General features: G+C 28.1%; 1 protein-coding gene across 2 annotated transcripts; it reads right to left on the bottom strand.

The window, feature by feature from the left end:
- Positions 1-838: 838 nt before the first annotated feature.
- Positions 839-22,072, bottom strand: LOC132944810 (kinesin-like protein KIF2A). 2 transcript variants are annotated; one of them, XM_061014322.1, is made up of 14 exons: positions 21,094-22,072; positions 6,854-6,948; positions 6,669-6,782; positions 6,126-6,168; positions 5,372-5,810; positions 5,195-5,298; positions 4,893-5,055; positions 4,557-4,803; positions 4,341-4,483; positions 4,100-4,266; positions 3,886-4,040; positions 3,577-3,795; positions 3,328-3,502; positions 839-1,903 (listed from the first exon to the last, which is right to left on the bottom strand). In XM_061014322.1, exons 1-14 carry the CDS (start codon positions 21,167-21,169, stop codon positions 1,761-1,763), a joined length of 2,283 nt encoding a protein of 760 aa, XP_060870305.1. In that variant the 5' UTR covers positions 21,170-22,072; the 3' UTR covers positions 839-1,760. The 2 variants fall into 2 exon arrangements, with proteins under 2 accessions (XP_060870305.1, XP_060870304.1); XM_061014321.1 differs by lacking the exon at positions 21,094-22,072 and adding an exon at positions 10,065-10,344.
- Between the last annotated feature and the right edge of the window lie 1,222 nt (positions 22,073-23,294).

Below are 23,294 nucleotides of genomic sequence, written 5' to 3'. Positions count from 1 at the left end.
ATCTTAGATTTAAAAAGAAAAATTTTTATGAATTCTCATCAAAATAATTTGCTATTTTTCGTGATTTTTCCGTATTTTGTCAAAATTTGAACTTTAAATGCTTATAATTAAAAACTGTGACTAAGGATTTTTAATTTTTTTCATCTGCCTTTGAAACAATAACCTAGGAGCCTTCTATTAAATTTTCAAGCTTTTTTCCTCAACAGATAAAATTTTATTGATATTTATAGGAAAAAAAACTAAAAAAATTGAAAACTGACAATGGCCGTAAACAGCTCAAAAAGAGTCAAAATATTTTGTAAATTTTATGGTGTATAGAAAATGCTAATATAAACATTCAGTCAAAATTTCATGTCCCTACGGTCATTTGTTTTAGAGTTACACCAAAAACCAAAATCGATTTTCTCAAAAACAGATTTTGCGTAAAAATTCCCGTTTTTCCTTAATTTTTCTTTTGTTTTTCACGTCGCTTGTGAAAACTACTGGGAAATTTTTACTTTTGACCCCCCAAAGTACCAACTAGATTCACTTTCCTATCAGAAAAGTTACTATTGAAGAAAATCCAAGCACTTTTACTGTCCTAAAAGGTGATGACAGACACAAAAATAAAAAAAAAAACACACATCATTGTAGAATCAATACATTCATCGCTTCGCTCAGAATCTAAAAATATGTATATATATATTATATTTTAGTAGTTCCAATGAACCAAAACCATGAGTGAACGAGGTATGCCTTTTTTATGTTCATATTTTTCAAATATAATTTTAGTGTTAAAATTAATTCGCGTATTACTTTTGTTTAAAAATAAATAATTCATAAATTTAAAATTCCCATATTTGTAAAAAAAACAATTTAACACATAATATATTCTTGTAAATCAATGAGTATCGTTTAAATATAGTTATTTACATAGTAATAGTAAACTCAAAACAGTAAAAGGCACATTGCGTAATAGCCTTAAACCGTGGGGTTAACACTGAACACGTCCCTAGAAAATAGGGCATATTAGAATAACAAACACAAATAAAAAGAAAATAGTTTTGTTTTAAAAAAATTATACTCTAATCATTAATAATCAATGAAACATAGGACTTACAAAAAATGAATGTTAAAAAATAGGTACTTATTCCAACATTGTAAAGCCTGAACAACTATTTGCACATAAACGTAATAATAATTTTCTTAGTTTAATTAAATATTATTGTAACGTTATATTATTGTTTTATATTTTACAAAAATAGGTATTCAAAAGTTTGATATTATCTTGAAATTTTTTTTTGCTATTTCCTACAACATGCTTTTATTAGAAAACAATTTAATTAAATAACTGCTATGAAGTAAGACATTAAATTAATATGTGAATTTATAGTAAAAATAAAAAAATACGAATAAATGCTTGTTAAAAGAAAAAATACATATAATTAAAAATATATATAACTAAAGATATTTAAAGTTAGAAGTACAAATTTATAATGCTCGTAACAATAATAAGGGTTTAGTTCTTTGAGGTTAAAAACTTAATTAAAGCGATGTAGTAAATTATTAAGTAGGTAAAAACCAACAAACACTGTCAGTGTTCATAAATGTTTGTTGGCCATTAATAGTAGCATCACCGAAAAAAATCACATAAAATCAGTAGTATCTCTATGACAAAGATAGAAATGTTCTCACATGTTTCTACTCAATCATATTTTTTTTATTACAAAAACAAAGACTTAACAATTACACATAGAAGACAATAATAAAAAATGTTGTCTCTAACGGTGGCCGCCTCTAATTATATTCTGACTGAATTGTTCTTCAGTTGTCAACTGTTTTCTGAATGCAAGCACAGTTTCAACTAGATCTTGAGTGGCAGCTAATTTGGTTTGAAGCAAATTGAGCAGCTGCAATGAATACGCTGGAAAAACAATACGGTTTAGAATACAACACTCCAATGATCCACAACATTAAATAATATTTCAAACGCGCATAGGTACATCATAATTCATAACATCAAAAAGCAGACGCACACACAATAAAGTTAAAATAAAACCAGATATTTTACTAAAACATTGGTGCAAACAATCAGGGCCTATTTCAGTGTAATAAAAAAGTACAAGGAGTTTTAAAAAAAATACTTTTGATGAAAATAATTTTTTTAACATACTATATTAATTAAATGGATAAATAAATACAAGGAGTAAACCTTATATTATAAGCTACCAAAGTATAAATGCGTAACTTTAAACAAATGCAATAATATTTGGCTTTATAATTGTAAAATAAATTAAAGTAAAAATTACAAACATTAATAAAGACTAGACGACAGACTTAAACCTGTCAATGGCTTTTCAATGAGCAATTGGACGGACAACTTATTTTCTAATAAAAGTCTTGTATTGCTGTATATAATAACAGTAATGATTAATTAATACTAATGGTAAACAGTTGGACGGCTTATTTATTTTAAACACAATTTTAACTAAACGTTAAAATGAAACTAAAAATTTATATTCAAAAGGGTTATTCAGAAAAATATTTATGTTAAGATTGTAAAACAAAGCAAAACTACTATAAAATCTCTATTGAATTTGAAAAAAAAATTTAAATATTCTAGAAGTAAAATTAAGATTAGTTGTTTAAATATATATATTTTAATGTTTAGATTTAGAAAATAAAATAAAAAAAGAGAATAATTTTTAAATAATAAATAAATATTGAATATAAAAATGTTGTACATGTTATATACCTTACCAAATTTTTAGAATATAAATTAAACAGCTATAAAAGTTTAAAATCAAGAAATATTAAGAAATATTTTATAAATATGGCTTAAAATTTGCCCATTTTAATCAAATGTTACTATGAAAATATTTCAGTGTCTCAATTGTTTTTTTTTTACGAAATCAAAATAACTATGTAATAATAATATTGTTTATGTTACGAATAATAAACAATATGATAAAAGACAATAAGTCGCTATGATATTATATTTGAATAATAATACACCAATAACGGCAAAATAATAAAAAAAAAAAAGATTCAGCAATATCAAAAATGGGAAGAAAATAAACACTCCAAAGATAATATAAAACTATGCTTAATAATAAATAACTAAAAATAAATAATACTGGGGTGTAAAGAAAATAAAGTTAATCGATAAATTCAAAAAAATTCTACAAAGGAATTTTTTTGTTTTTTACAACAATCAACTAGATTATTTCATTTGGAAATTTCCGAGTTCCAGCAACGGGAGTATAAAAAAAAAAAAGAAAGCATAAGCAATAGGTAAAGCTAAAAGTTGGAGAGCTACAAGAAAACAGGTTTTTTGATCTCGGTTACCATCTTGATCGTAGTCAACGTTTTTAGTCATGGCCAACAACTGTTTGTCTTTTTGTAACCATTTCTGTCCAGATTCTAGTAACGACTTGTGTTTATCTAGCATTTCATCTTCTTGTTCTTGCAGTTGGGAAACAGCTTCGTGGAAATTGTACAAGTCGGCAGACAATTCTCCTTCCTGTTGGAACAAATTAATTTTATTTAATTTAAAAGTAAATAAATAACTATAACATAAAACTTTAAAATACTTACATTAAGTGATCTTAGTGCTGCTAAATCGTCATCAACCATACTCACATCTTGTAAGTTACGAGATATATTCGGAGAACGACTTGGTGGTGGAGAATACATAGGCGCATGAACTTCTCCAGCAGCAGGATCTGATGCGTCCAATTCTTTAACACGGTCAGCATAACGGAGCGTGTTCAGAGAGTGTTCACATGAGCTTAGTCCTGGACTAATCATTGCAATCTAAATATGTATTAAATATTATAATACACATATTTTATCAAAAACTTTCATAAATATGCAAATTATATATTCCTATAAAAATTGACTAACCATACAGGTCCTAGTATTTTCACCAACAAAGGAATCTTTAAGTACTTGTGTTAATTTACTTGCTCTAAAAGGTAAATGAGAACCTTTCTTCCCTAGAGCACGAATGCACTCTTTTAGTGCAAGTAGAGATTTATTTATTTCTGCACCTTCCATTCCTAAGTTAAATAAATATATTAAAATTAAATAAACAAAAAAATATTTCATAAATTATTACGTGTTTGTCGGTTGGCTGAAGATGTATCTGCACCTCTTTCGTTTCCAGCTAAATCTATTAATGAAAATTTTCCATGTATTTGATTTAAACCCGGGATACGTAATACAATTTGAAAAACAGCATGAGACCTTGATGAGTTACTATTGGCTGATGTCTGACCTGAAGTTCTAAGACCAAAAAAAATGTTATGTTATCACAATATTGTTTAATTATTAATCATTAAAAAAAAATAAATATTTACCTAGCACTGTTACCGTCATTAATTATTTTCAATACTTCATCTACTGTAGTGACTACTTTTTCAGTAAGACCAACTACTTGTACTTTTTGCATGCCGTCTTCGAGTACTCTTAACTTGGCTTTATCACCCAGCAAGTCAAACACCTATGGGCAAATGTGAATAATACTTTAATGATAAACCATTATAAAAAGATAAAGCATTATTATTATTAATTACCTTGCCACTGTAAATTTCAAAAAAGCTAGCAGTAACAACCAGATTTAATGGCGAATAACTAGGCGAATTCAAAAAACGAAAAACATCCTTAGCAGCCATTGCATAAATGCCTTTTTTACAGTCTTGTGTTTTTCCATGGAAATCCCCACCCATAGTGTGAGTCTTACCACTGCCAGTTTGTCCGTAAGCAAAGCATGTGGCCATGCCACCATCGAATATAGTCTTTACAAGAGGTCTTGCAGAATATCTAATTTAAATAAATATTATTGTTTAATTACAAACATGTTTTTATAAATTGAAAAAAATTATTAATTAAACTGACAATTTGTTACTAACTTATAAACTGTCTCATTGGTGCAAGTCTCATCAAAGGCATAATCAAATCGGAAATGCTGGTTTTCTAAATATTTTGTAAGATCTACTTTGTTTTTAGGTTCATGAACAATAACTTGATTTTTAGATGGGATTGCAACAACATCAACTTCTTTTCGATTGAATTCTGAAAATGGAAATAATTATAAATATAATAGCAGTAGTCTTTTTTTTACAAATTGTTAAAGCATATTTTTTTACTTATGCCAATATAGAAATAATATGAAAAATAATGTTATTCATCAAGTATTTCAAAGATACAATACCTTTTTTATTGAGCGGCCTTTTTCTGACACAAACAGTAATTTGATGATCTTCAACTACTTCAGAGTCTCTCAAAGGTTTAAAATCTAAATTAGATTGATAATCTCTAAAATATAAAACATTTTCACATTAATATTTGATGACAGTTGGATTTAATCGGTAATTTATAGCAAGCACACCTAATCATAGCAAGAAACTCCCAATTTGGATTACCAGGGTCCATGTTCATTAACGCTTCTTTTTCTTCTTTTAATTCAGCTTGACGTTGTCGCCTTTCTTCTCGGTTTTTTTTCAATTTAGCAACCTCCTTAACAACATTACTCCGCCTGTCTTTGGCTGCTGCAGCGGCTGCGGCAGCAGCAGCAGCTGCAGCTGCTCCTACTGCAGCAGTATTTGAGCCCCGGATTGCTCCTGCCGTATTATTGCTATACAAGTGAGTTAGTTGTTGTGTTTGAGGTGGCGGATCAGCTGGTTTTAACACGGGAATTTGTTGATACTGGGTTGGAGGATTTAAAGGTGTACATGGAACAGTTGTTGATAAAACTTCTCCAGTGCCATTCACTGCAGGTGAATAATGATTGGTCTGCCTACTAACTGGTTTTGTTCCTTTATATGAACCTAAAAAAATTTAAATATTCAAAATATTTTACATTTCATAAAAAAATGTGTAATATTGAATAATTTAAATATTATTTGATTGGATTGTTGATCAATAGTTACATTTTAAAATAATTTAAACCCAATGAACTTTAGTTATACTTGAAACATAAAACATAAAATTAAGTTTACCTATTACCTAACTTCATTGAATTAACTTATTTTTTTTCAAATTATTGTAAAAATTTTGGATTTTTCGTTGTAGGTATAATGTAGTTGTCTAATTACATTTAAAGTTGTTATTTATTAAATTAGTAAAATAAAATAAATACTTGCCTTTATTATTTGTAAATGCTTGTATTGAGGCTTTTGTGGAATACTGAAAATATAAACGTACATAATTTAATTATTATAATTATTATTATAAATTATTTAAATTTATTGTATTATATTAAATTTATAACTACAAAGTATAAACTTTAATGGGAAAGAACTTCATAAGACATACATACTGGTGGGTTACTATTTACTAATGTCTGTTATACTTCACCAGACACTTCATCAACCACAAACACAATTTTCAAATGGAAACCGGTTTTAGGTATCGAACACACAAAGGTAGCAATGACTATATAGTACCATTTTTATCACATAACAAACAATACTGTTAATGTTTGAATATAAAATTAGTTTTTTTTTTTTTATATATAGATTTTTTCTGATACTAATTATGTACAAACGGTAGTATAGTATAGTGCCTAGCTAGTATTATATCTTAAATTAATAAATATTATTATTAAGCATAACTATATTCTTAAAGTGAAAGCCTAATTATTGTATTTGTACATGATAAATAGTCATAATAAAAGTTAAATTTACCCTTGCTAACTTGCTAGTTGTTGGTATATTAGTACCGTTTTGAGCAACCATAGTAATACTGGGAATATTTGAACGTAATTGAGGATTCAGTTCCAAGATTCCATCTAAATCAATCTATAAACAAAACAAATAATGTAAAATAAAATTAATTGAAATAAAATGTGAATCCAAGCAGTTTGTCTTACTTCTTTGCCTTTAGTTTCACCATTTTCTAACCACTCTACTGAAATGCTTCTAGTATCTGGATTCATCCTAGACACAACTGCCTTATGGATGCGACCTGAAATCAAAGGAAAAAATGATAAGATTACACTAATTTAATAACTATAAAAATAAATTTAAAGTAATTAAATTGATTAAGATATTTTCAGTTTATACACAGACAAAATATATAAAAGAACATTTTAGATGTAACATTTAATATTAGAAATAAATATTATTCAATCGTAAAGTAGGTATAATTTAGTCAGATATAACAAAATTTACAAAAACATATCTATACAAAATCAAATTAACCAATATTCTAATTATTTACTGGAAATTCTTAAGGGAATGTACCTACATCTGACGTACAACTAAAATGGCAATGAACTTGACCTTTTATAAATTGTTTCCATGTTTATTAATATTGTACAAGGTTGCCCATAGGAACATATTTACAAACAGGAAACAACATAAGCTGGGCCTAAACCCTTATTGGTGTAGATATAAATTTGAATGAAAGGGAAGGGTCAACACTACATGTATAAACTTATAATGTATGGGAACTATGGTAACATTTTTTAGATCACTATAAACATGATAAAATGACCACAACACATGACCTGGTTACAACCAACGTCCAACATATTATGAACATAATGAGGCAAAATATTTCTAGAATAAATATAAATATTGTTAAACACAAAATAAAAATCTTACTTATATCTATTTTAAGCAATATTTGATTAATCACCAACATCTGGACATTATAGTTCGTCTTAAATTAAATATTTAAATTGTAGTTCGTATAGGTACATTAAATACAAACAATTCATTCTACTAATTTCAGATTACATGTGATTTCAGTCTCCAGATGGGTAAAATGATGTTATTAGTTATACATAATGAGAGCATTTTATTTTGATTTATTAATTTCACTAATACGCATCAATAACTTATTTTGTTTTTTGGTGGCTTATTCTTAATTTTGTTAAATAATATCATAGATAACTTCTATCATAATATTCTTTACATTCAAACTACGTCTAAAATTAAACACAGATAATCATTGTTCAATATTTATTTTATGAACACGCGTCGAGATTTAAACATTATAGTAAGTTAGTAAACTATTAAACTATAATATACTTGTAGCTCAAAATTGTTTTACAGATAAAAAAAATTATCTTTACTACTTCCGAGTTTATTAAAATAATGCCACAACGTCTTATGTCGATGTGAGTGATGCGAAACGAGTCACGACTCACGAGTGACTATAACACCCAGAACTCTTTTTTTTTTTAATTGGAAATTGTTTAATTGTTATGTAAGGTTGTTTTCCTCACTCGCACGTCAAACATAACCATAGTTGATTAATTTGAACGAGAAAAATTTTCTTTTTTTCAAGATTAATAAAAAATATACCAAGGTTGCATATGCCACGGGCTCCACAAAAGTCTATTAGAAATTTGACGGATCCTCAAACATCGAAAAGTAAACCATTAAATTCGTCAAACTGTTGTGCAATCCGGGATAGTATAACTACCCAATTAATTACATCCAATAGTAAAATAATTTACACAATGTACATTAAATATACAAAAAAAGGTTGTAATTTTCGTCTAGAACTTAAGATAATCATGTAACTAATTAAAATAACACGCGTGCTGTTTTTTTTTTTGAAGTTTAGAAATAATCTAGGCGACAATAAAATAAATCTATTAGTTTATATATTTATGGTACAAAAAACAACTTACAAGTAAAAGAAAATAATTTACTACCGGATTAATTAATTATAATCGAATTCTTTATGATTAATTCTATCTTCGTGCAATGACCTTTCGAGACACACCAAGATGGCAAGATGGACCACACTATACACAGAAACAATAATTTATTCCAGAATGGCAGAATGCCTTATTTTTACTGTATACAATTCGAATTTAATTCATTAGAATTTTTAAAATTAAAAATCAGATTTACTGCTTGATAAATTTACAAAAATTGTTATGATTTTTCATATAGTATGAAGTAATCGAATGTTTTGCGGTAACTTGCAGTTTTAAAATTTTTTTCTTTAAAAAAAAAAAGACATGATAACGTATAATTGAAATTTGCAATAGTTTAAAGGAGGGCTGGCGGTATTTCGAATTTTGATATCGGTATTTGTTATTTATTACCGGTATCTACGGTATTACCTATTAAATTTTGGTAAATACTTAATGCACCATACCTCGGTAGTAATCAGCGTTTTCGAAATGTTTATACCCATGAAAATTGTACATCTATTTCAAAAATGATGTTTGTAATTATTATGATTATATCAATTTTAAGTTATAATAGAAATGTACACGGTATTTTCGGTAACAAATGTAATTACCGAATCACGGTATACCAAAAATATCGCCAGCCGTAGCTTAAACTGTTTAAAGTCATAAAACACAAATAGGATTTATAGCTTACTATTAAACAACAATAAATTGGACGGCAAAAAGTCGCAAATAGAATAACCTTAGTTTTATTTGTGCGTTTACTAAAGATAGTTTAATAACAAACAAATCATGAATTGTATAATATATTAATAAAACATATAAGTAATAGGTATTAGATAATACATTAAATAGGGGTAGAATATGGATAACGTATATATAACAAACATATTATATCTACTTTCTATACAATAACACAAAATATAATGGTTAATAATATACAACCTTTGGAGAATTATTTTTCCGTAACTTTATAACCTAATGAACTGAGCATAACAATTATATTAATTTTGATTTTTGGATTGTTCTATCTATTGGTAGTTCTTATAGTCTAAAATATGACAAGAAACTTTATAATTTTTCATTAAACAAACTATGTATAAATTATTAATTCCAACATTATTTAAATTTGAATTTTAAACCGGTATTAATTGTTATGGTAATAATAGGATAATAGGCTACAGGTACCTTCTAATAAATATCAACCATAAATACAAAATAACTTTTTTTAATTTGTTAACAAGCAATAGCTAATGCATGTAATTACTTAACATAGCATTATTAATTTAAAAAAACATACAAATATAATTTCCAATTTTTATACAAATCTAAAAGGAGTTAACAAGACGAACGGTATCTTGAAAATCGAAATATACCCTAATTACCACGTGGTACCTATACTTTATATTATTATATAAGTACAAACCCGTATCGTCAACGAGATTTCCAACACGCTCCCCGTTGAACTCTTCGTCAAAATTACATTGAATATTTTTATCAGATATCGAACCAATATTTTTATTGCACTTGCATCTACAATCATTACGGCGTTTGTCATGATGAAAACACGATAAGCTCTTCTTAATCCACGACGACATAATTGGTCAAACGGGTAATGACCAACAAAATCTAGTATAGAGAGACTGAGAGGTCGGTAAAACAACTGAAACTATAAGCTAGCCTTTGATGCGAACGGTCCACGACTACACAACTGGTAGGATTTATTAAGTACACGCACTGCCAACGTTAATTCTACCGACAAATGTATTTAAATTAACGTGCGAAACTTTCAATTGCTTTACTCATTCAACGTTCATTGGGTACAATACTGGCGGTGTTGTCCGTACAGTATGGTTTGCAAATCGTACCAGGCACAAAGCAGCCCCCACCCCTATACGCAGTATATACTATACACAAAGTAGTTAGGATGAATATATAGTATCTAAACGTCTGGAGGCCATGGTAACTCGTTAAAAATAAACTCCAAATCGATCAGTATTTGACACAATTTATCAAAAGCAGTAGACACGATAAATTAAAACAAGTAGCAGCTGCCAATGCAATTTTTTTGTCTGATAAATTTAACGGCAATCGTGGAGTTAGCTAATCGTGGAGTTCCACCAAAGTATTTTTATGGGTAAATTCTGATATTAACCTATTAATATTACGTGTTTTGAAAATTATTGTACCTCATACAGATTCTTTTATTCAATTATTATTAAAAATAATAGGCAACTGAGATGTAAATTAAAAATATAAGTATAACCTTATTTGGAAATAATTCAGAATCCACCAAGGATTTCATGATTTGTTCAATGTTGGCTGTATGGACTTTTATAGATCTATGTTATTGATATTATATTGGTACCCAACTATCGGCAGGTACAAATTAAAAAAATCATAACAAAACATTAAACAAGTATAATAAACCACACTTAAACGAATGTATATAGCATACAAATAAATAGTTTCAACGATTACGTACATAACTCACACAGTTGGAACTTGAATAAATAAGTTTTCCAATTAAATTTTAATATTGTAAACAATAAAATACATATAGAACTTACTGTACTTTCAAAAAATAAAACATTTCACACAAAATTTTATTTATCATGGAAAATTACAATCCCAACTACCTATTTACAAAACTAACAAAATGTCAAGTCCTTATAAACAATAATAATAAATGTATAGAAAATTCTGTTTTATCAATTATTACATCCCTCGCAAATCAAGATTTTCAGTTTTGACCACATGTTAAACTGTAAAATTAAAAAAAAAATGGTATTCTTACACTAATTTATTTTAAGATTAACCTTTATTATAATTTACAATAATTATAGGTACCACGGCACCACGTCCAATATTAAATTGATTTAAAAAAAAAAAAACAATAAAAGCACAATGCAGATCTATTTACTTTAACGTTTTGCACTGAATCTAATTTGGATATAGGTACTTAAAAATGAATGAACTGTAAACGTCATAATGGGTAAAATAAAATTACGTAACCATAAAAAAAAATTGAACTCGAAAACCTTTTGCGGTAGTTTCTGTATTAATCAATAATCATTATATAGTTTAACTTTTATTGAATACAAGTTTAATGAACGAAAATCTTAATAATTTAATTTTTATACTACGCGTGACCGATAATAATATGGTATAATATATAAAAAATATAAAATGATAATAGATACACTTAAAATTATAATATTCTAGTTAAATTTAAATTTGTTTAATCATTTCTTTCTTGTTTGTTCTTTGTTTTGCTACACGGGGAATAGCGTTAGCATTACTTCCCCCATATGCTATAAAAAATAATACATGCAAGTGTTGAAACTAAGAACAAATAATTCAACGTAAAATACACGTAGAAAAAACACGGAACTATAATTATGAGCTGAAATTCCATTATTACAATTTATTAATAAAATCATATAGATCGCCTAAAAATAGATTACAAAAAACTTGACATACCAACAAAGCTGCTAATAGTTATAGAAAGAAATAATAGTTTTTTTTTAAGTAACTATATTTAACTACATTATTGTTATATTTCACCTAGTCCTCGGGCCCATATAGTAATTATTTTTAATTTCCATATTAAATTGTAAACAAACAAAATAATAAATTAATGAAAGATTGACAGTTTTGACCAATTACGCCGAAATTGACATAATGAGATGTCATTTGGTATTTATATAGCCATTACTTACTACATAATTAATGATTTAGTAAACCAAAACTCAAATTAAAGCTACATAGTAAATTACAATTATTAGTAATAATAGTAACTTCAATTTATAGTAATTTATTACACCTAATAAAACATAACAAAAAACTATAAAAAAATAAAATAGAGTCAAGTACATAATATCATAAATAATAATTCACAAGATGACTTAAGATTAAAATTCAATGCGGTAAGCATCTAAATTCAATAGGGTTACACAAGTTCTAAGCAATATAAATATAAATGGAAATGTATAGTATAAATAAATGGAAAACCCAGTCCACTGTCCACGACTAATCAAGTTTAAACACTGGAACACGTCTAATTAAGAAAATGCGAACATCGGAGTAAGATATAGTACTAGTGTACAATTTAGGTATCAATTCGTAAAAAGTAATAATTAATAAAACGTCCATACAACATATAGTATTATAACCTAATAAATATTAACCTTTAGTATTATAATAAGTATTTTAATACACGCACATAATTATAAACTTATTTCCAACCAATTATGCAGTAAATGCAACAGATTATAAAATTTACCTGATACCTCTATAGTGTCCACAGACATTTTAGCACTAGAAAATAATTGTCGGGAAACCTCTCATGATATATGACATACACCCGTCACATAACAAAAGACAATCGATTAAGCCATTAAGGGGGAAGCAGTGATTTTCCATCTTTGAATAACACACACGCAAATTAGGAATTTAGAAAAGTTTTCTTTCCAAGTTTCCAACGTAGGTACATACCCTTTAAATCGTAAAAAAATTACATGAAAAAGTAGGAATTAAAAATACATTTTTATATTAAAATTTTTGGAGAAGTTAAAAACAAAAAATAAAAAACTGTAGGAAAGCCGATCTCAAGTAATCTACGAAAACTTCAAATTGTTTTTAGATTTCTATCACAAGACTATAGTAAGGACTAGAGTCTATAGATCTATTACATTGGAATAAAAATACTTTTAAATTCCTATTATTGCGTGTGTTAGACAGAACTCTTCATGAATGAAAACTAACATAAATCATAATATATAGTCGTAATATAAATGGATAAAAATAATCACGTACATTGTAATGCATAAATTATCTAAAGGATCAACCTAGAAGAGATTAACAATATAAACAATTGCATTAATGAATTACAAAACGTAACGCATTGAAAAATAATTTTCCTACAATTTTTAACATTCAGCCACCTGTATATTAATATAATTATAATAACAATAGTAAAATAGTACGTGTATACAATATTATCACAAAATTGAATAATAACAAATATTGATCTTCGAAACCATAAATTGTTTTTACCCTATACATTGTTTACTTTTCTAAGGATGCTTATAAGTCATAAGCAATAGATAATAAAGTAATTTGAATTTTTCAAAAAAAAATACTTAAGTAATAAAATAATATTCAATATTGAACCTCCCCTTATGAATATAAAATGCAAATAATAAGTATTAAATGGTACTATATTATTCACAGGTAACATTTTAAATACCTTATTTAGAAGAACCTAATTGATGTTCATAATCAAGGTTGAAACATAAATTTACCCTGTTTATAATAATTTTTTTGGATTAATAAAAATAAATATTATCTTACTATTATTTTAATCTAATCATAATCCATGCATTTTTAAAATCTATTAATAATATCTAAATACCTATAGGAAAACCATTTTATCTTCTTGAAGAATTACTTAGGCTGGGAACCATAGGCGCAACTAGGGTTAAAATTCTGGGAGAAGGCTAACAAAACTATTTATTTTAATTAACCCATAGGGAGCTTATAACTAAATCAATAAGGGATATTTGTGGGGGCTAAGTCCCCCCTAGTTGCGCCAATGCTGGGAACAAATTATACGGTTTTTTACAGAATTATAACCGCAGCGGTAGAAATCATCCGGTTGTCCCATTCGATCGAAATACATAGTTTTTAATTAGACCGACCACACTATTCTGAAATAACCACTGCGACTGTAACCTGACAGTGTGTTCCTCGGTGTGTTCAAATACATGACTGGATAATAGCCGGTACATTATCATGTCATAAATCATATTATACCATATTAAATATTAATTATTCATCAATCATCATAAATTGCCGATATAGATACTAACCTAAACCTAACCAATTAATTATAAAATTTAAATCGAATAATATAGGTACTTCAAAGATTATTAATTAACATTTTTATTAAATTTGTTATATTAGATGGTAAAAGAAATAAAATTATTAATACCTTAATAATATATTAATATTATTATATTCTGTGTTAATAAAATTGTAGTACTTATGTATAAATATACGTAACGACATATTCCTTATAATATTACCTACCAACCTACCTATACAAATATTGAAATATATATATCTGCGACTGTTTGTTTTGGTGGCGTAGTAAAATTTAGTTGAAGTTCACAGCATCTAAACCTATTGATTGGGCTTAATAATAGGTAGAATATATTATGTTTTCACAGTAAATTGTGTAGGCAGTATTAAATTGTTTCAGTAGGCGTTTGATTTTAATAAATACTCTATATTTAAAAAATCTTATATCACAAATAACTAATTTTATAAAACTATAAATAATAAGGAAGTTATAATTAATAACCAATAATCTTAAATTAGTTAGGAAATTAAAAGTGACTCTAATACCTTTTTTAAATAAAGATAAATCAACATAGATTTTTTTTTATTATTTACATACAAATACGCAATTACAGTTCAATGGTTTATTCTAAGAAATTGGGATTTCCATATAACTTTATATTATTGTTTAAATAAAAAACCTGATAACACACAACTGTATAAACAAGGATTTGGGAGCATAATCCTAGACTATTAACCACGTTTTAACATTTAAGAAAAAAATGTATTCAAGAACCAACAACGAATGAAATGTATAATGCGCGTATTCAAATTTAACACACAAAAATAATTAAATAAATATTAATAGATTTTTAAAATGATAAGAATTTAAAATGTATTATTATTTAAGTAAGACAAACCAACGTTATGATTTATTTTTTAAAACTTTAATAATACAAAAAGCTGGACCTAATGTATGGCCCTTACTTAGAGTCTGCATTTTCTGGACGTCCTTATATGGTCTTGTGACTGCCAGGCCGCCTACAGAAGATACTACTGAAGGTCAAACAACTGTTGTCTTGTCACCCACCCAAACACAAAATACGTTTACCTATTATTTCAACAAATTATACTTTTCGTAACAATATAGAAGGGTAGTAAATAATATTTGGAACTCTAAATAAAATTATCATAAACAGCAACAAAATAAATGCTTCCCTACAAATAATTAGTACCTAAATTAATCAGGTTTAAAATTATGAAATCCACCTACCACTTTCCAAAAATAATTTGTAACTACCGGCTTTCCGATTTTTATGCTTGAAAATGAATAAATAAAGTAAATATTTATAATAAAAATTAGATATGAGATATTTTAAATAAAAGTACTTTAACTGATTTTTATTTACATATAATTTTAACTTGAATCATATTGCTATAAAAGCTTGAAAAATTGATCATTTATTTATTAAATTCAACAACTAACCATTCCTAGGTACTAACTCAAATTGTCATAAAAAATTAATTTTTCATAATTTAATTTTTAATTAAATTACATGGGCATGTTACTGGAATTATATTATTAACATATTATAGGTAACATAACATTTTGTTTTTAACCACTTGTTCAGTATCTACTTACTAATTTCGACTTTCCCGAAAAAAATATTTTTCAGCCAATATTGTTTAAATAAATTATTAATACAGTATACAAGCATAATTAGTATTTCAAGATAAATGATTTAATTTTCAGAAACATAAGCTATATTTTAACAGAAATATAGTATATACTACATAATATACTAAATTATAAATGCAGATGCTACTTAATTTACAAAATTTTACTCAAGTGCATTACTAATAAAATGTTGAATTAAAAATTAGTTAACATAAAATAATTATAGGTAGCAATAATTAAAACAGATTGATGAAATAAAACAAGATAGGAAAGCTGACTCTATTAGCGTACTAAATTCCTGGTATCTAAACGTATTTTAATCCAAAGCAATAAATTATAATTTTGTGTACAATTTATGTACAGTAACTACGGACAATAAATAAATACCTTAATATTAATAATTGTAATTGTGTACTGGTAACAAACGGAAAGGACACAAGAGGGATAGAAGGTGTTCTAAAATCTAAACCAAAAAATATATTTAGAAACATAAAAGGTAAGTTTCAATCGGTTACTAAAAATAGGTAAATTATAATTACTATAGATTAAATCAGTTTGGTACTTTGAGGAATATCAAATTTTTAAAAAATAATTTGGTACGGTTTTTTTATACCAGCTAATTCAGTTTTTTTTTAATGGATTTAATAGTGAGTTCATAAATTATAAGTTAATACTAAAAAAGTATGTTTGTAGGTATAGATATTGATATTGATAAGAAAACATAAATATAAGATTAATATTTTAAAATTATAATTTCATACGTTTTTTTTAATAAATTTAAAGATTAGTTAGTCACAAATACGTAATATTTTTTTTTCAATTAAATTAATTTGAGAGTAAATCAATCACATTAAAATGAGTATTAGACAAATAAATAAATTCCATTAATAGTGTAGCTACTAGGTAAATGAGGTGTAGGTTTAAACGAAGCATGTAAAACACATCTAACATATGCTACCTAACTTATTAATTAGGTAGGTACCTATATGGCTATATTATCTTGATATCTACTATACCCATAAACTTATCACTTATACATAAGTCTATAAGTATCTGAATGTACATAGACCCTATAGGTACTCCACGAATAATGTGCCTAACTAATATGTAACAAATGCACTGTCAATAACTGCCCTATTATGCTCTATACTCCATTTAAAAACTCAGATTATTAACTATTACTAAGTCCAAATGGGTATTACAAATAATATTTTATATGTTTTTATTCAATTTTAGTTCATTGGTAGGTGGTATATACCAACTATTGTTTTCAAAAACATTTTGAAGTTAGGTCAAGAGTGGGAAGAATGATCAAATAAAAATCATTTCACTAGACTACATTGAACATTTGATTAAACAAGGACATCTTATTGATGGTAAAATATATTTAAGTGCTTAAAACTTACTTTACATCATAAATAAAATGGTTGCACCCAAAAATATATAACTGTGAATACCATCCTAGCTTCAGACAATTAAATTTAATAGAAATAATTATCTAATTATTAGTAAATAAAGGTAACTTTACCTATAAGCTATAATTTTTTTTTATTCTTCAAGAAGATAATGGGCCCCACTGAACATGTTCGTGTGGGGGCCTATGAGTTCACAATTTAAAATATAATTTCATTAAATAGTTCAAATAAATTAAATAATTACAATTTGTAATATACATTTCTCACATAACTATAATATTAATAATATAAGTGAATATATATTTTCATATCTTTGTTTATATAATATAGTATTATGTAAAAAATTGTGTAGTTAAATAATGCAATATAATATGGTAATATAAAACTAAAATTAACAATAATTACTAAATGCGTACAACTAATATGATAAATAATGCAGTAATCATTTACGTTTATTATGAGTCTATCTATATTTTGTTCTTGTAATAGCCAAAATGTAATTTTTTTTTTAAGAATCTTAAAAGAGTTGCTGTGTTTAATTTTTAATGGAAGTATATTGTACATTTTTGGACCAATATATATTATATATATAATGTATGTCTACATAAAGTTTAGTAATGATTAGGTAGTTACATATTATTTAACTATTTAAGTAACATTTAACATTAAAATTTAAAACTATAAATATAAATAATAAATATATAATTTTCAATGGTCTATGAGATTTGCTACTTTTATATCTAAATTATGGTATTTCCAAAAACCTGTGTAACCTATAGAACTAATAATAGGTGTTTTGCAAGTGTTTTGGCTCTCAACAATAATTTACCGCACCGACCCCAGGTCAAAAACCTCGGCAGCGGGCGACATTTTTCTTCGGGCAAGTCACGGTGTCCAGAGAGAAGTGCCACCATCTCCCACCCGGGCATGGCATATACCTACGGGTGCCCACTAAAAAATCTGCTAAACTTACAAATACACGTGTTTAACCTACAGTACCCTCCCCAAAACCATTCAATGGCTTAAGTTGCCACGGGTTAATAATAAAAAAAAAATAAATAATTTACCTATACTTTGTTAATTTGCATAAACAATGAACATGTAGAAATTTTATAAATTATAAACATGAGAAACAACATGTCATTACAGAAAATGATCTGGTATTACTTACAACACAATAATTAGAATTTAAATGTATATGATTTAATGATTTAAATAGATACGTTTAGGCTATAAAGTAATTAGGTATTAATTCTGAGTAAATTTAAATAAGTTTGGTAGGTACCTACAAAAATAATTGGATTTAAACTAAGTAGGTACTTCAATAATTATATGACTTTTTATAAGTACTAAAATACTGTAGGTACTTAGGTACCCAAAATATAACTATAGGTACATAATATGTTATGAGAAATAAAAAATGAATTATTTACGTGGGTGTATGTTAGGTAGGTACAAATTGGAGTAGGTACCTACATAATTTTAAATTGTAGGTATTTTAACCATATAAATACTGAATACATAGGGTACCTACTAAATCAAGGTCCAACAATATGTACCTACTACCTAATAGTGGTTATGTACTAATATAGTTAATAGTTTTATTTACACAGATTTACTTAAGTTAATACCAACAGAGTACCAATAATAAGTAAGTACCAATAATAAGTAGGTACTTATAATATGTTTTACCAATTGAAAAAGTTGTTAGTTGGTTAGTAGGTACAGATAGATAGATAGATACCTAGGTATTTAATATTTATAGAAGTATTTATGTTCTATATAGACTATAGAGTATTCAATAAAAAAAAAGTTATTATCACCAATTTACATATTTTTTTTTTTGTTTTTTGTTACATTGTTAATTTATTTTTTTACAATAGTACAAGCGCTGTGGGAGTTTATGGGTTGGAGGCTTGAAAGAAGAATCCATCCAGTGATGGAACTTCTTGACAGATTTAAATTTACATATATAGGTACCTAATATTACCTAATATAGGCAAAATCTAATTTCTATCAATGAGCTTAACACTGATCCAATTCTATCTATTTGTAGGTCTCCATAAGGCATTAGCATTTTATGCAAACATTTAAGTTTGGCTACATGCCCACACAAAATGTCATCCACTGAGTAACTTGCATTCCAAATATTTTAAGTTATAAAAATGTCTATCAATAAATATATACCTACCTAATTTTGATAACTTAGATTAGGTAGGTATTATATGTAAATCTATAAAGTATTAGGCAGTACCTGGGGCAGTACCTATACTTAAACATATAAAAGACAACATTTGTAGGGAAATGTCCACACCTAAACATCTTTTTTTACTGAACAGAGTTTGAATATGTACCTTGGATCATTCCGTAAGTTATTTTGATCAATCCGGATTTTTATAAGTTCTGGATAAATTCAGACAATCTAGAATTCTTATAGTAAAAGATTTAAAACTATTATCCAGGTACTAAAGTGAACCTATCTATATAAAAAACTAACAATCAATTAATTAAATTTTAACGGGTCTATTTATTTAAAAAGAGTAAAAATAATGGTAGGTAGTTACCTAAAAATGTATTCATAAATGTATTTTTATCAAATTGATAGATATTATAGATATTAAATAAATTGATAGATATAGCAACCTGAGCAGCAACCTATTTAATTAACCATATTCAATTAAAAGACAATAATTAACTATTAAGTACCCAAACAGGTATTGGTATATAATAAATTATTTATTAATGATTTCAATTTACCAAACTTTTACAAAAGGCAATAGCAGATATAAAAAGATAAAAAATTAACTATCCCCGCAAATTGTAATAAGTACCTATCATACAAGTTGCCAATATTTTATAATACAATAGGTATGTAGGAACTATGTTCTATATTATACAAAACATCTAAAATAAGAAAATCAAATTGAATAGAATAGATAGGTAAGTACTTACCCATACTAAATACATATCCAGGTAGATATATAATTTCAATTCAATCATCTAATTATAATAATATTATATTGATAACGTGGGTAGTAGCAAAATGAATAACGGGGAAAATATGTTTTATACCTAATGAAAAATTATCAAACGAATCCGATCCTACCAACAACATAGGTAATTATGACCAGATGGCACGACAAGCTAGGCCATTAGAAGACAAACACCACCAGTGCCTTAGCCCATCGTTAGATTCTCATAGCTGTTTTCCTCGTATTCAGCGGAACGGTTAAAAATAAAGAAACAAAGCTTATGGGTGTACCGTCAAACATAAATATCACAGAGGTAGGTTACATAATAATAATATGAGTGTCTCTCAATCGATGACGACTAAACGTACGGTTTGTGTTGGCAAACCAAGACCGGGGACTGCCGCTAGCCACAACTAGGTAAGCAGACCGGGCTAGACTTGACCGGCTGGTCGAAGGACCGAGACAGACCTACCCACCCACCAACCCATATGATACACATGATTTTCAACACAACGTGAGGGTACACCGTAATCGTCTATCGCTTACCATCGGTTCGTTTGATCTTGATGTCCATGGCCAACTTCAAGTTGACGCCGTCGAATAACGCTTCTTCCACTTGCATGTTGACGTCGTAGACTTTCCGGACGACGACCAAAAGGCGCGGGCACGACGACCGAGTCGGGGGCCCCGTGTAGCGTATGTGTGTGGGGGGAGGGTGGGAGGAGAACGATAACGATACAAAGGCGCGATACGCGTAACGACCAACGATTAAGTATTAACAATATTGTACAACGATAGCATTTACTATTGGCGGCGGACGGACGGACGATATGTTTAGATATAATTGTGTTTTTTTTTTATTTTTTAAACGTATTTCGTAGGACACGCGATAAACCGTAAAAATATGTAATAACAATAATAAAATAAGATCGGGACGATCATCGAGGGGAAACGTCACGCGAACGGCCGCACCAGCCGTGTTGTGCGCAAAACCGTTACACCGGACGACGACTGATAACCACTAGCGGCGGCGAGTGGCGACGGCCGACATATGCGCGCGGCGACTACCGGCGGAGGACGACGACTCGCAAGGCGACTGAGTAGGAGGCGGTGGAGTAGTAGGACGGTCGTCGAGGCGGCGGAGAAGGAGGTGAAGACCGACGGTTACGGACGACAAAGGCCAACGACCAACGACGGATCCATAACACGCGATCGCGGGGGCCCCCTAATCGAACGCTGAGCTGTTTTCGGTCGATCGACGTGAAAAAAAAAATCCCCCAAGTAAGCTATAGTAGATCCGAGGTCGTAACCGACGACCGTCTCGCCCATAAAATATAGATAAGACGACGTCGGCGGTGCGTTTCCACCGGACCACGATAGGTTTTTTTGGGTCGCTTTGCCACCGATTTGTGTGCAATTCATCAGTTCAATAAATAGCTAATAAAGCAATAACCAACATACTATAAATAATAATAAGTAATAACCAATAACGTATTTAAGATTAACAAATAACAATTAACGTCATGAGTCACGAAGATCACTCGACGGAGGCGGCTGGCGGGTTAACGAAATTCAAAACTACGCCATCCGCGGTCCGCTGTGCAACCGTGCAAGTGCAAGCGGCAAGGTCGTGTCTACGGCGGTGCCAACCCCCCCGGCGCTGACAAACTTGTAATACTATTATAATAATAATCATCGTTAAAAACATGTAAATATTATAACGATAGTTTACGATTTGAATTTGAAAAAAAATTGGAAAAATATAATACCTACAACACTGACAATACCATAGATTTTAATACAATACAACATTACGTAAAACAGAACAGAAACTTTTGAAAATTTCAAAAATACTTCTCGTTCACGATATTCTTTTATAGCGTTGGATATTGTATTATTTTAAAAGCAAAACTGCAAAACTGAGAAAGTGCGAAATCGGATTTGAGTATTTGACTGATTTAACATTTTTGAAACCGTTAAAACTCCGTCAACGGACTTTCAAACGGTTCACGACCACGTTTCGCAAGCCAAGGCTGATAACAGACTATGGTGTGCGGTAACACTGTACAACTTTATTTCAAATTTAAACTGACCGCGGTTTTCAAATTCATCTGTAGAATAGGACGTTGATGGGTTCCCAACATATTTTATAGATCGTAAATTTGTTACACAAGTCATAAAATCAAAATAGATTGTTTTAATTCAGATATCAGATGACGTTCAGTGCAGACGATTACAACGATGATGATTTTTACTTTCGGCTACTATATGGAACTTCTACGTAGAAGGTATCTAATATTATTATAATAGTATCTAAACTATTTATTTTTTTACCTATTGGCCATCATAATGTATCCCCTACTGTTTTATCGATTTTAATTAAGATAGTACCTATATCATGACAATTATAATCTATTATACTTTTTAGTTATTAGTAATTACTAATTATATATTAACAGAATGTTTTCAATTGTTCCAGTCTATATGGATCATAGTGAATTGGCCGTAAATAATTGATTTTCGGTTTCCGGTGAATTGTTTGTGGGCACAATTGGTCGCCAGGATTATTAATTGTTAAACAAAATTTTTTAATTTCTTTGTAGTTTGTTATTAGACTATACTAGGACACAAGTCACTTGGTATCATAATGAATGTTTAAACACTATTATTTATTTATTTATTTTTAAATAAAGGACTGTTAGATAAATTTGCAATGTGGATAACAATAATTAACATATATATATGAT

Source organism: Metopolophium dirhodum, chromosome 5 (genome assembly GCF_019925205.1).
Source record: "Metopolophium dirhodum isolate CAU chromosome 5, ASM1992520v1, whole genome shotgun sequence".
Classification (NCBI taxonomy): Eukaryota; Metazoa; Arthropoda; class Insecta; order Hemiptera; family Aphididae; genus Metopolophium; species Metopolophium dirhodum.
This window is presented reverse-complemented; position numbering and strand designations above follow the sequence as displayed.